General features: G+C 40.9%; 1 protein-coding gene across 4 annotated transcripts in view; it reads right to left on the reverse strand.

Moving 5' to 3' along the window:
• ABCB11 (ATP-binding cassette, sub-family B (MDR/TAP), member 11) overlaps positions 1-15025 on the reverse strand; it is a 109481-nt gene that overhangs the window by 20911 nt on the left and 73545 nt on the right. For all 4 annotated transcript variants that reach the window (XM_006867017.1, XM_006867015.1, XM_006867016.1 and 1 more), the window contains exons 18-22: positions 13973-14137; positions 6689-6793; positions 6430-6591; positions 3538-3741; positions 2050-2291 (exon numbers count right to left, since the gene is read on the reverse strand). In XM_006867017.1, the coding sequence (XP_006867079.1) occupies positions 2050-2291; positions 3538-3741; positions 6430-6591; positions 6689-6793; positions 13973-14137 (878 nt within the window). The remainder of the gene's footprint in view (positions 1-2049; positions 2292-3537; positions 3742-6429; positions 6592-6688; positions 6794-13972; positions 14138-15025) is intronic.

Raw genomic sequence — 15025 nt, forward strand, 5'->3', positions numbered from 1 at the left:
CTGCCTCTCATGGAGAGGGGAAGTCTTTGTGTGTGTTATAGCTCAGTTTATTAGTAGGAATTGCTTTAGGTCAGGAGTTGGAAATTTAAATCTCTGTTGGAACCTGGTCAGGAGCTGTATAAAAAGCACTTGAAATGAAATGGGAAATGGCAGAGGAAGATCTTCCAGTTTATAAAAAGAAACCAGAAATTGGGAATTTTACATGATGCCATGTAAATAATTTCTTAAAATACTTTATATAAACTAAATAAACCCAGGTCAATAGTTTTTGATTTCTGATTTGAACTAGCAACTTTAGATATACAAAGACTCAGAAAAGAGGCTTTCCTGCTCAGGGTAGGTTTAGTGGGATGGGAGAGATGTACCAGAAGAAAGAAGGTTTGTTGTTGTTAAGTGCCATCAATTGTTTCCGACTCATAGAGACCCTGTATAGGGTTTCTAAGGAGTGGCTGGGAAGTTTGAAACCCTTAGAAAGTTGTTGTTGTTGTTGTTATGTGCCATGGAGTCAGTTCCGACTCATAGCAACCCTGTACAGGGTTTCCGAGGCTGTAAATCTTTACAGGAGCAGAAAGCCTCATCTTTCTCCTGTGGAACAGCTGGTAGTTTCGAACTGCTGACCTTGCGGATCGCAGACCGATTCGTAACCACTACGCTAACAGAGCTCCTTAGGAGGTAGAATTTATAGCTTGTGAAAGAAACCCAAAAGAACATTCTTATTAGGCCTACTTTTCCTAAGGCCCTTTAGGGCTATCTCAGACTGACCCCTCATGCCCACACATTCACTTGTGTTTCCAGCTCCAGCACCTTTAGGCTATTGCCTCTGGAAATGTGAGAAACAAGACTATTGGCCTTTGTTATCTCTACCTATAAGGTCTTAGCAGGAAATATGTCTTCTTTGCAAGAGAGGAGTAGAGTTCAAGTAGGGTGATTCTATCAACCACCAGAGTACCTGGGAGATGCAAACAGTATGCTCAGCGACTAACCAAAAGGTTGGAAATTCAAGGCAACCCAGAGGCACCTCAAAAGAAAGACTTTCAAAAACAGAACCATTGGAAACACTATGGAGCACAGTTTTATTCTGACACACACGGGGTTGACATGAGCTGAAATTGGCTCAAGGGTAACTGGTTTTTTGTTGTTGTTGTTTGTTTTGTTTTTGTATGAACCATATAATTCAAGGCTTCCATTTTTTCCTCAGGAAAAGAACAAACATATCTGTATTGGAAGAAGTACAGAATACTCCTTAGAAACCAGGATCGAGAGACTTGATCTCGCATACGTTGGACATATTATCAGCAGGGACTAGTCCCTGGGGAAGGACATCATGCTTGGTAAAATGGAGTGTCAGCTAAAAAGAGGACGATCTCCAATGAGATGGATTGGCACAGCGGTAGCAGCAACGGGCTCAAGTGTAACAATGACTGTGAAGTTGGCACAGAACTGGACAGCATTTTGTTCGGTTGTACATACGGTCACTAAGAGTTGGAACCAACCCAACAGCACCTAACAACAACAGCAACTAGTGTGGTAGACTCTTTGTAAAAATGGTCTCGATGATTCATCCTATTATGGCATATGCACCCCTTGGCAATATGACTTTTTTCACTCCTCTCAGCAAGAAATGAAGAACATTTCTCTGTCCTTTAAATCTGTGCTTGATCATAAGACTTTAATTGGCCCATGTAACAGTAGAAAATGTGAAGCAGACAGAGACTGCCTCAGAACACTGAAACACAATTGGAAGAAGTCACATTCAACAGAAATCCAGCTATCCAAGTCATTCCTACAACCCCGTTGAGTTATCAGACTATCTGGCTCAGCTCCAACTGAGTCACCCAGACCAGAAGAACAACCCCACCAATGCACAGGATCATAAGAAATGATAAACTGCAGTTGTTTTAGACACCAAGTTTGAAATAGTCTGTTAAGCACCAAAAGTTAACTGGTAGAAACCACTGATAAAGAAGAGGATGCAGGATAGGGCAACTAACCATGACATCAACTCCTCAGAATGTTGATCTTTGACGACTTTGGATGCATAATCCTCACCTGAACACATAGCTGAAGTGCAGCCCTTCATAGAAGATTAAGTAACCACCGTATCTGTAGGAGGCAGAATTAGCAATAAATGATATGCACTGGGAAAAGCCAAAGCAGAAGCCATATACATTTGCCTTTCGAATGGCTGTCTTGTATGGTTTCTCCAGCTCAGTCTCATAGGCGTCAATAAACTGCCTCTCCTTTCCAATACCAGCAATTGTGCGGATGTTGCTGAGGGCTTCATTTGTAATCTAAAGAATGAAAAAGAATCTTAGAAATAAGAAGACAGAAAGGACTCCTTTCATGACATTTTAATTGCTACACTGGTTAGAATAGGACTAAATGGTAGAATGCAGTACAAATCAGAGATGGGTGCACCACATGGGAACACTAAAAAGTGGCCAAAGATCAACTCAATTGTACCACAAGACATTCTGTCAGTTAAATCCAAATTCTGTTTTATTCTTACTTGTCTTTGTTTTCTCCACTTGTGGTGAGAGTGAGAAGAAGAACATCAGTTCCTTCTGGTGTAGCATCAGTACATACAGTTCATGTATTCAGCTGCTAACTAGAAGGTTGGAGTTTGGAGTCCACTCAATAGGCACCTCAGTAGAAAGGTCTCGTGATCTACTCCTGAAAAATCAGCCATCGCAAACCCCATGACATACATGGGATTCAGAGTTATCTCAATGGCAATAAATACTGGATAGCTACACTTGAAAGCTTTTTAGTTTCTTTGTTGATTTATTTGCAATGTCAAAAAATGGTATCTAATTGATAAGATGTCTTCTGAGAGAAAAAAGATGGCTTGATATCAGATTCTATTAAAAATTAATTTGCTAAAATATTATATAAGGTGACTTGAAATTAAATATGAAATTTATCTGTTAGTCTACACTGTGAATTTGAGTTTCTTTGAATCCACATTGTAAGGATAATATGCTTTCTTTCCAAATTAGGATCCATCCCAAAAAGTGACAGAAAGGTAGGCATATACAATTCTTTTGGCTTCTTGCCTATTGTTAGTTGAAGTATACTTTAAAAGTGCATAGCTGAAACCTAGGAGTACCCAAGATTCAAACTGTAGCTTATGAATCTATTTGATAAAGACAACAAGCCTAGCAGACACTAACTCTTGAAAGTTAGGAGTATGTGTCACTAAAAGTGAACAGTTATTCTCTGTGAATGAATGTGGACAGCAGGATTCAGCTAAAATGGTAGGTTAAAAAAAACTAATGGAGTGAAAACTGAGCTATCCATTCTCACAGAAAGGATGTGGGAAAACAAGAAAATGATTTGAGGGGAAACATGAACATCTAACCCTCTTGTATTACCCCACTCTGGCACCAGAAATTGATTGTTTTGGGCCTTGGCACATATGAGAAGGGTAACAGGAGCTTTTGGACCAGTGAACATTTGTAGACTAACAGCTTCAAGTCGAACACTCTGACAGCCACTCCGCCTTGAGGAGTCTGGAGATTAGTCCTGTCAAATTACCTGTCCTGCAGTCTCTAGAGCTTGCTTGTCTCGCGTAGCAAATCCCGTCAACATTTTGGTCTGTATGACTCCTGATAAAGCCAGGAAGGGGAAGAAGCACATAATGACCAGGCTTAGTTTCCAGCTGTATAAGAAGGCAATGATCATGGCCACAGCGATGTTAGTGAAGGAATTGACGATCATCCCAATCTGAGAGCCAGCAGCCTGTAAACCAAAAACAATGAACTAATCTCAGACATCCAGACCCTTTAACCAATGAGAAGTACGTTTGCATGGATGCTTCAGTTCATAAGTACCATTATGTGAAAAGTCTATTTTATACCCAAAGATTTATTCTTTTAAAGGGTAACTCCCCTAAACTGGGTTGATTCAAAATCTGGATTAATAGAAGCCCATTTAATTCCCAACTTTCCAGAGATCATCTATTGACTAATCTCATTAAATGGGTGTCAGAGTTAGTCCAGCCTTTCAGGAGTCCTGGTGTGCCCCTCTGGGTTAATGAGCTGGACTGCAGGGTCAGTTTGAACAACAAGGTAGGTGGTTCAAACTCACCAGCCACTCCTCAGAAACCCTATATATGGTTGCTATGAGCTGGTTCCAACTGGACGACACTTAACAACAACAAAAAACATTTACTTTGAACTGCTAACTGCAAGGTCAGCTGTTTAAACTCACCAGATGCTCTTGGCAACCGTATACAGGGTTGCTAGGAGTAGGAACCAAAGCAACAGCACTCGATGGCAACAAAGGATTGACTGAGTCCTGGTGTGGCACTGTAGGATAAGCACTGGACTGGTAACTCCAAGGTCAGCAGTTCAAACCCAGCAGCCACTTTCAGAAACCCAATACAAGGTCACTATGAATTGGAAGTGACTCGACAACACTTAACAACAATAACAGAAAGCAATGGCTACGAACCGTGCTGGCACAGTGGGTTAAGTGTTGGGCTGTTAGTCAATAGGTCAATGCTTCAAACCCATCATTTGCTCAGCAGAAGAAAGATAAAGCTGTCTTCTTCTACAGATTTACAATCTTAAACTCGTAAAGTGCAGCTCTGCTCTATCCTGTTGTTAAGTGCCGTGAAGTTGGTTCTGACTCATAGAGACCCCATCTAGAATCTCAGAGGCGTTGCTGGTGAGTTTGAACCACTGACCTCGTGGTTCAAACTGACCTTGCGGTGCAGTGCATTATCCTGCAGTGCCATACCAGGACTCCCTACTCTATAATAGACCTTTGTTGTTGTCGTTGTTAAGTGTCATCAAGTCGGTTCTGACTCGTAGCAACCCTGATAGGGTTTCCGAGAAATAGCTGGTGGGTTTGAACTTCAACCTTGTAGTTCGAAGTCCAGTGCTGATCTTACACCACCATTAGGAATTCAATAGCAATATTATTTAAGAATAATCTTCATTTTATACTGCATTAAAGACTCCAATAGAGTATGAACTGTGAGCTACAAAGATTCCCATGCATTGGCACTAATTCTCTTGGAGACAGAAGTAAAAAGAATTTGTGGTTAACAAGGGTTATCTATCAGGCATTGAAAGGATACTTGAAAAGCACCTATACAATTTTTCTTTGGGATCTTATCACCTCACTAATTGTTGGTGGTGGTGTGGTGTGCCGTGGAGTCAGTTCCAACTCATAGCAACCCTGCATAGGGTTTCCAAGTCTGTAATCTTTATAGGCATAGAAAGCCTCATCTTTCTCCTGTGAATGGCTGGTAGCTTGAAACTGCTGACCTTGAGGTTAGCAGCCTGAGTTGTAACCACTACGTTCTCAGAGCTTCTTCGGAAAATGCAAATTAAAACAACGAGATACCGCTTTCCATTCTTCAATGAAACAAGAACTAATGTGAGTTTATATCTTCTGTATTAATGAGAATGGTAAGTAATTGACACTCAAGAAGAACTACATTGTGAGGAACTGTCTACAGCCAAAGTATGTCAAGGGACACTCGATTTCAAGGCTACTGACAAGGAGGGACAGACACTATCTTAGAGTATAAGCTGTGATTCAGACTTTTAGCTACCCAAACTCTGAGACAAGACATTCATGCTCTTTAAAGCACCCACTGGTAATGTCTTCTATTATAGCAGCACTAGGGAACTGAGACAAGGAGATATGATGAAAGGTATTGGGAGGCAAATTTGACTTCTGTCAAGTTAATCCAAACACCTGGCTTTATGAAAGTTACACACATCTTACACAAATCTGCAAGTCCCTTGGACAAGGCTGCAGGCTCTGTGGGTTAGAAACGACAGCGTTGTTTCTCTTGTCAGAAAGACAGCTAGCTCCCTGAAGGCTTTGAGATTCTCAACAACCATGTATGTTTTTCCCTCAACTTCCTTACTTGGCTCTTAGAAGTAGTGGTTAGGAGTCGGGCTGCCAACCACAAAGTCAGCAGTTCGAAACTACCAGTGGTTCCGCAGGAGAAAGATGAGGCTTTCTGCTCCCGTAAAGATTTACAGCCTCAGAAACCCTGTACAGAGTCGCTATGAGTCAGAACCAACGCCATGGCACATAACAATAACAACAACAACTCTGGGTACCAGATGGCTTTCTTGCCTTGGCGCTTTGTTTATACCCTCGTGAGGAATCTTTTGAGTCTGGTTGAACCTGAGCCTGTGGCCTCTAAATGATCTAAGAATGAGTCTGAGGAAAGTCCTTCTCAGACGCTAGACTCAGATTGATCAGTTTTGAAGCCTACCATTACACTGATCCTAGGCATTGCCTAAGAGACACTGTGTTTTAGCTGTAGTTTGTCAGCCTTGGAAATGGTGGAATATCCCACTACTCCCTATTCATGGGAAGCACAGAGGTGTTTGTCAGAATGTTCCAAGGAAAAAGTTTCTACTGCCATTAGTACTCCCCAACATCTCACCCATAGCTTACCCCTTGAACTTGGGAAGCATCTGTAGCCAGCCTTGTTGTCAGTGCTCCAGGGCTATTTCTGAGGTCATCAAACCAGCCAATATCTTGCCCTAATATTGCCTTAAAACCAAATTTGCGTAGTCTTTTTGTGAGGAGCTCTCCTGATTTTGCAAACATATATCCCTAAAATATTAAACAAAAAGAAGAAGTATCTTTAGTTACATTTTAACACGAAAGGGGGGAACTAGCTAAATTACCCACTTAAAAATAATGTTCTTACCTGCAGAAACTGGGTGAAAAGGGATATGACACCCAATGCTACGAAGAGGAAGCACACACCATTGAGCTGTGACCTTTGCTCCTCTTTATCAGGAATTGAAAAAGTCTTTGAAAGATAATAAACAAGAGAGAAAAAAAGTCATTATTATAAAGAATAGCAAACGAAACAAACAGGAATACGTTTAAAAGAAAGTTCTCTTACACAACCAGGTTGAAAATAGTTTCACTTTAAAAATCTAGTGATTAATCCAAAGTTCCACAAGCCACTGCCAGTGAGTCGATTCTGACTCAGAGACCCTCTGTAGGGTTTCTGAGAGTGTAAATGGGAGCAAGCAGCCTCATCTCTCTCCTGTGGAGGGATGGGTGAGTTGGAACCACTAACCTTGCAGTTAGCAGCTCCACGACTAACCCATTGACCAATATGATGAAGATGATAATGATATAGTTCACCTCTGTGGGTTCCAAAACCTGGCAAGTAAAAACTAACAGGAACAATTTATAGAATGTTGTCTTTGCCTGATTTAAGCAATTGCACTTGTCTTTATTATACAGATGACAAAAATGAAGAATTCCTTAAATTCTCTATGCAATGAATAAGAGAATAAAGGAAGGAAGGAAAAATGGAAAGGAGGGAAAGAAAGAGAAATATGTTTTCAAATCTGCTGTCCATTGGGGCAAAAACTCCAAGTATTAGGGCCTCTTTATTTCTCAAATGAGGGGTGCAAGAGAAATGATTTTCACATTAAGGTATTAGTTTTATAGATTTTATCTAGGACAAATAAGATCACCATTCAAAAAACAACTGCCTGTAATTGGTTTAGAAAAGAACATAGACACCAACCACATATCTGAGACTGAGGCTGCTGGCTCTCAATTACCGGAAGCTGAAAACATTTTCCCCCAAACTATGGAAGTTTTGAGTGGGCTTTTAAGTCTATGGTGGTGGTTATGTGTCGTGGAGTCGGTTCCAACTCATAGTGACCCTGTACAGGGTTTCCGAGGTTCTAAATCTTTACCGGAGCAGAAAGCCTCATCTTTCTCCCACGGAACAGCTGGTAGTTTCTAACTGCTGACCTTGCGGTTTGCAGCCCGATTTGTAATTACACTACCAGAGCTTCTTTTAAGTCTATACTAAGTAGTAAACTATGTTGTTGTTGGCAAGTGCTGCTGAGTTGGTTCCAACTCATAGCAACCCTGTATAGGGCTTCCAAGGAGTGGCTGCTGAGTTGGAACCACTAACCTTGCAGTTCAAACCGACCTATCTGAATGCTTATCCAACAACAGCGCTACACCAGGACTCTCATAAGTATATTCTGAACACACACAAATTTCGTACATTCAAGTAATTGATCGAGGATCAAGCTATTGCAATCTCCAAGTAGAAAGAACAGCCATATATTCCAATGCCAGGGCCCTACAGTGAATTTGATTCTAGGTACAACAAAACTTTTTTAATGCAGACTAAGTGAGAGTTCAGGAAAAATATGACTTAAGGAGTAAGTAATACAATAAATGAATTTGAGCAAATGGAGCAGTTGTTCAAAGGAAACTCATTTATTCAATGAATCTTTATTGAGTGGCAGCTATATGTTAAATAGTTCTCTTGAAAACAATGTACACTATTCCATTAACAGATCCTAAGTAACCTGTTCAAATAGTTGCAATTCCAAGGAAAACTTGACAATGAACACTGGTGAAGGTTGCACAATATGATTAACATAATTGGTGTCACCGAATTGTACATGTCAAAAGTGTTCAATTCACAAATGTTGTATAGTATATGTTTTTGCAGCAATAAAAAAAAAAATCACAATTCCAAATTGAAGAAAGAGGCATGGGGTCACCGCGAATTGGGGGCAACTGGACTAATGCAAGGTTGGTGGTTCAAACCCACCAGTTACTCCTCAGAAACTGTATCTAGAGTTGCTTTGAGTCGGAAGTGAATCGACAGCACTTAGCAACAACAAATTTAATATTAAGATATATTAATGTCTTATTGTGTACCAGATACCAATGAGTTGCTTAACCAATCTTATCTTGAATTAGGAGTTCCTTAAATTGTTGTTGTTGTTGTTGTTGTTGTTAGGTGCCATCAAGTTGGTACTGACTCATAGTGACCCTAGGTACAACAAAACGAAACACTGCCTGGTCCTAGACCAACCTCACAGTTGTTGCCATGCTTGAGCCCATTGATGCTGCCATATTGCCAATCCATCTAGCTGGGGTTCTTCCTTTTTATCTCTGACTCTCCACCTTACCAAACATGATATCCTTCTCCAGTGACTGGTCCCTCTTGACAATATGTCCGAAGTATGAGATATGATTCTCAAAATTCAGTGAGATCAATTTCATTACCCTATACTACAAGCTGTACAGTGAATAAGGAAGACCATAGAAGAATTGATGCTTTTGAGTTATGGTGTTGAAGGAGAATATTGAAAGTGCCTTGGGCTGCCAAAAGAACCAACAGATCTGTGTTGGAAGAAGTGCAGCCAGAGTCCTCCTTGGAGGCCAGGATGGCCAAATTTCGTCTCTCATACTTCAGACATGTTGTCAGGAGGGACCAGTTGCTGGTGAAGGACATCATGTTTGGTAAGGTGGAGGGTCAGAGAAAAAGAGGAAGACCCCCAATGAGATGGATTGGCCAAGTGGCAGCATCGATGGACTGAAGCGTGGCATCAGTATTGAGGTTGGCCCAGGATCAGGCAGTGTTTTGTTCTGCTGTGCATAAGGTCTCTATGAGTCGGTACCAACTGAATGGCACTTAACAACAACAACAACAGATGAGGAAACTAAATCTCTTGCCCAAATGCATGAAACTAATGCAGACCAGACACCTACTTAAGTCCACAGTTGACTGACTTGTCCTCACGTTTTTTCTTACAAGCAAATTGTGCTTTGAATACTTGGCACATTTTCCAAATCAAATAGACCCAAAGAAAGTGAGTCAGATAAAATGCCTCATGTGTATGTTGAGACTTAGCTACATTAGCAAGTAGGCTCCTGTTTACTTGGTCCAAGTTCAACACTGCAGTTTCAATAAACCAAACAGTGTTCCCTTTAGGTATGTTGGAATGAAAATAGTACAATAAAAACAGGGTATTAGCTGAATGATGATTATACCCTACCAGATGAAAGCATAATGAATTACTGATGAATCTGTGATAATTATACTGAGACAAACAGGAATAATCTTTATCAAAGAGGAAAAACAGTCAAGTTTGTTTAGCATCATTCTTGGTGAGAACTTGGATAATGAGAAGACTTTGGATTTCACTAACTAGTTCATTGTTACTCTGGTCCTGCAGCCCTTATATTGCTCAGACGAAGTCGTCTGTCCTAGGACACAAGAAGGTTCTCACCACCAGTAACCAAGTGGGTGCTCTAGGAGAGTTACAGGATGAATCATCCCACCTTTTCTGTAAGTTTTATGATTTGACTGTTTCCTAGCTCTCTAGAGCTGGAAGGTATCTTTGAGATCATCTTTGAGAAATTGAGGCCCAGAGAAGTGGCATGATTTGACCCTGGGGCACACAAAAAGGGGTCTGTCTTCTGACAGAGAACCCAGGACATTTTCCACAGCAACTCACATATAGAGTTTGGGTGAAGGTGAGTGATTATACTCTTCACTCTGCTTTTAAAGTTGACATCTGAGATTTATTTTAAAAGCCAATATGTGAGGCATATTCTTAGGTCTTTATAGATTCAACCTTGTTAACTACACCTTTTGTATCAACATTATCATACAAGGAGATGCATTCCCAAAGCCTCTTCTGTCCAGAATGTTAGTTTTATGAGAGCCTTGATTTTCTTGTTTCCCACTTTCTCCCCAAAACAGCAACAGTGCCTGGAAAATAATAAGCAACTGATGACTTTATTGGATGATGAGTGGATTTGTCTGTTGACTATCTGTCTTCCTTATAGATTGGAAACTCCATTAGGACGGGAGCAACCATTGGCATTATACTCCTGAGTTCCTAGCATGGTGACGGCCACATGAAAGGCGATAAAAAATATCTGTTGAATGAATCAAAGAATATCGTCCTGGTGTGGTGCTGTATGATAATCGCTGAACTGGATTAATTGCAAGGTTGGTGGTTCAAACCCAACTGCTGCTCCTCAGAAACCCTGTACAGGATCACCATGAGTCAGAGCCAACTCAGTGGTTCTTAACAACAACAAAAAACATGGTACTTACCAGGACCATAAAAGAAGATACAATAATTATTTGAAAGATGTTCAGTACAGAGGGCTTGTGACACCAAATAGCCAGAAATTCAATGAACTGAAGTTGATGGTCCCTATGTTTCCAGTAAGGAGCCCTGGTGGTACAGTGGCTAAGCACTCAGCTGTTAATTGACAAGTCAGTGGTTCCAACCTATCAGTCGCTTCATGGGAGAAAGAAGTGACAATCTGCTTCTGTAAAGACTTCCAATGCTGGAAATCCAATGTGACAGGGTCACTACGTGTCAGAATCAACCCAAAGGCTGTGAATCTGGTTTTAGAACTGAGCATGATTTCCTTACTTACCACAGGAGGGCAGTGTAAAAATTGTAAGCCTTTCCTTACACCACTGACTTGATTTAGTTTGAGTGAACATTTTTCTGTTCAGTACCTCTAGCAGAGATACGGCAAGGAGAGAAAAGTAGAGAGAAAAACGCACAAGTAAGACTTAATCATTTACTAAGCTCTGACAGTATGTGGTGTACTGGCAAATATTCTCGGTTAGACTTCAGGAAGGCTGGTGGTTTGCAATCAGCTGCTAACCTAAAATTGGCTGGTTTTAACCACAAGGACAGTGGTTCAATCTCACCAGCGACTACTTGGAAACCCTAAACTGGGATGCTATGAGTTGGAACTGACTTGAAGGCACTTGACAACGACAACAACAGTGGTTCCAAAGAAGAAATGCCTAAAGTACTGCTTCCCTAAGGATCACAGCCAGAAAACTCTGTGAAACAATTCTACTCTGTTGATGGGTCTGGTATATTTGGTTAGGACAAGCTAAATATAGTTCTCTAGTTTCTAGATGCCCTCACAAGTTACCTGCGTATACATATGAATTTCAGCTAAGAAAACATATAGAATTTGACAACTGTTATCGCAGGAGTTGACTCAATGGCACCTAACACCAACTGCAAATCTCAGGAGTCCTGGTGTGGCACTGTAGGACAAACACTGGATTGTTAACTGCAAAGCTGGTGGTTCAAAGCCACCAGCCCCTCCTCAGAAATCCAACACAGGGTTGCTGTGAGTCAGAACTGACTCCATGGCACTTAACAACAACAGCAATTGTAATTATAAGGTTCTACTCTCTAGTAGCGTAGTGGTTACAAATCGGGCTGCGAACCACAAGGTCAGCAGTTCGAAACCACCAGCTGTTCTGCGGGAGAAAGATGAGGCTTTCTGTTCCCGTAAGGATTTACAGCCTCAGAAACCCTGTACAGAGTCACTATGAGTCAGAACCAACTGCACGGCACATAACAACAACGACAACTTTCTAATTGGGTCAGAATGTCTGGATTTGAATCGCATTTCCACCACTTGCTGCCAGTGTGACTCTGAGTAAACTTTTTAAAGTTCTTTGTGTTTGGGTTTTCTTTGTTATAAAATGGGCATAATAAGAATACCTACTTCAGGTGGTTATTGGGAAAGTTGAATGAACTATTATGGCATTTGGCAACAATATTGTAGGTAAAGTGCTTATACACCAAAAAAACAAACAAACCAAATACACTGTCTTCAAGTTGCCTCTGACTCACAGCAATCCTAGTGTATAGAGTAGAAGTGCCTCATGGGGTTTTCAAGGCTGGAAGTCTTTACAGAAGCTGACTGCTATAGCTTTCTCCCATGGAGCAGCTGGTAGGTTCAAACCACTGACCTTCAGATCAGCAGTCGAGTACATAATCACTGCACCACCAGGGTTCTTTAAGTGCTTATATAAATCCACTGTTGTGGAGGGGATTCTGATTCACAGCGACCCTATAAAGTAGAGTAGAACTGCCCCACAGGGATTCTGAGGCTGTCATTTTCTGGAAACAAACAGCCTTATCTTTGCTCCACTGAATGGCTGTGGGATTGAACCTTCAACCTTCCAGCAGCAGCCCAACGCTTAGTCCACTGTACCACCAAGGCACTTAGGGCTTACATGTCGCTGTTGTTAAGTACCATGGATTCCAACTCATAGTGATCTTATATAAGGTTTCCAAGAAGTGTCTGGTGCGTTTGAGCTGCCAACCTTATGGTTAGCAGTTGAATGCTGATCCTACAGCACCACACCAGGGGCTATATAGTGTTTAATAAATGTAGCTCTGGTAGCATAGTGGTTACGAATTGGGCTGCTAACCTCAAGGTCAGCAGTTTGAAACTGCCAGCTGTTCTGCAGGAGATGCTTTCTGCTCCTATAAAGATTTATAGCCTTGGAAACCCTGTACAGGGTCGTTATGAGTTGGAACTGACTCCACAGCACATAACCACCACCACCAATAAATGTAGCTGTTATTATAATACAGCAGTAAAATCAGACAGTGACTATCAAAACTTTTGCTGTTATAAGGTACTGTAGGGTTGATTTTCTTCTGCTCATAGCTGTCCCATGTGACTGAATAGAATTACCCATAGGTCTTTCTAGGCTATAATTTTTATGGGAATAGATAGTCAATGTTTTCCCCTGCAGAAACACTGGATGAATTCGAACTCCCAACATTTCAGTTAGCAGCCAAGCGTTTAACCATTGCATCTCCAGCAGGCCTATCAAAACTCCTAGGAAGTAAAAAATTGCTTCTTCTTTATCCATGCCTTTGTCTACTTCTCTCTTCCTTTTCCTTCCTCCCCATCACCTCCCCATTTCAATCTTACAATCAGTGGGAAAGGGGAGAATTGTACACCACACACTGACACCTGCTATTATAAGGCAAACTTTGTACTTTCGCTGCTTAGCAAGATCAAAATGGCCCTAAAATCATTTTGCATTCTTCAGCACAATTGCTTTGCATGCTGATTGGGTTTGCATATTGGTAAATTACCCCTTCCAGTTATAGGTGTGCAATTGCAGCATCGTTTTCCTACGGTCATGAGGACTCTGCCCGTGCCCTGCCAGCCCAAAAGAGTGCTCAGTTTTACTTTATTAACCTTCTGTGTGATAGAGGCCTGAGGTATGTTTAATCCTTTAGAAATGAGAAAGAACTAACTTTAAAACAAAAAAGTCTCTCTATCACAGATTATAACATCCATGGACAGAAAAGAAAAAGAAAAAGGAATAAAGCTAGTTCAGCTGCTTACTTACCCCAAGAATCTCACTGAATAAGAAGGCGTAGAGGGGTGTGACTACCCCATTGACAGCTGCCCCCACAGTCCCCGCCAGCATGTATGGCCACTCTGGAGCATTGAACTTCAGAATCCTCCTGACCGGGGCAGGTTCAACTTTCTCTTCTACAGAAATGTCTGTGGCCTTGGGGAGACAGAAGGCTCTATGAATCATTCAGATGTGTACCCAGATACTTTGCACATACTCTTGTGTTACACAGCTGACCCTCTGACATTCACAGACTGAAGAGCCATGCTATGACCTCAAAGATGAGACACAATGACCTCTTACTGTGCACAGATGGGTTTTGAACCGGAAGTGAACTCAGTCTACAGCACTAGTGATCTGAAGGTGAAGCTATAGTTCTCATTTCACAATTACATATGTGTAAACTTTCAGGGAGTAACGAATATCTCTGGGAAGAAGAACTCTCCAGTACAAAAGAAGACCTGTGCCTTAGTGGTGAGAACTGACACTTTTCAAGATGTGTCTGTCACAAATGGCAAAGGTCTACAATCTAGTAACTAGATGAGGATCTAAGGCAGGCCAGTATGTCAGAAACAGGACTAAACTCTTTAAAAATTTATAATGTGCTGTCAATACCATTCACACATCTTCAGCAAAGTTTTCAATAATTTCAATAAAATGACAATCCACTTAGATTTCTAAATAGACATTTCTTAACAAGGAGCAAATTAGCCAATATTTTCCTATTCTAATTCTGCAATTATCATAAAAAGTGCCAGAAGCTAGCAAATTTTTATCCTCTCAAAGGTAAATATTACGTAATGACCCTCATCATATTTGTCATCACTTTTCTTCTTGCTGTACATATTAACTGGTACTCGGTCTTCAGATCCTAGATTTATTACCCACTTTGTTTGTGAAAGGATTTTAGGTATTGATTGCTACTGAAGTTTTTTGCTTCCATTAAAACATGCTAAAATATCTGTAGTAAATTAACTACAAATCTATTAGTGTTCTCTTTCATAATTTACCCTTTTTTTGGTTGTTGTTAGGTGTTATCAAGTC

The sequence above is a fragment of the Chrysochloris asiatica genome, unplaced genomic scaffold, assembly GCF_000296735.1.
Source record: "Chrysochloris asiatica unplaced genomic scaffold, ChrAsi1.0 scaffold00099, whole genome shotgun sequence".
In the NCBI taxonomy this organism is placed as follows: Eukaryota; Metazoa; Chordata; class Mammalia; order Afrosoricida; family Chrysochloridae; genus Chrysochloris; species Chrysochloris asiatica.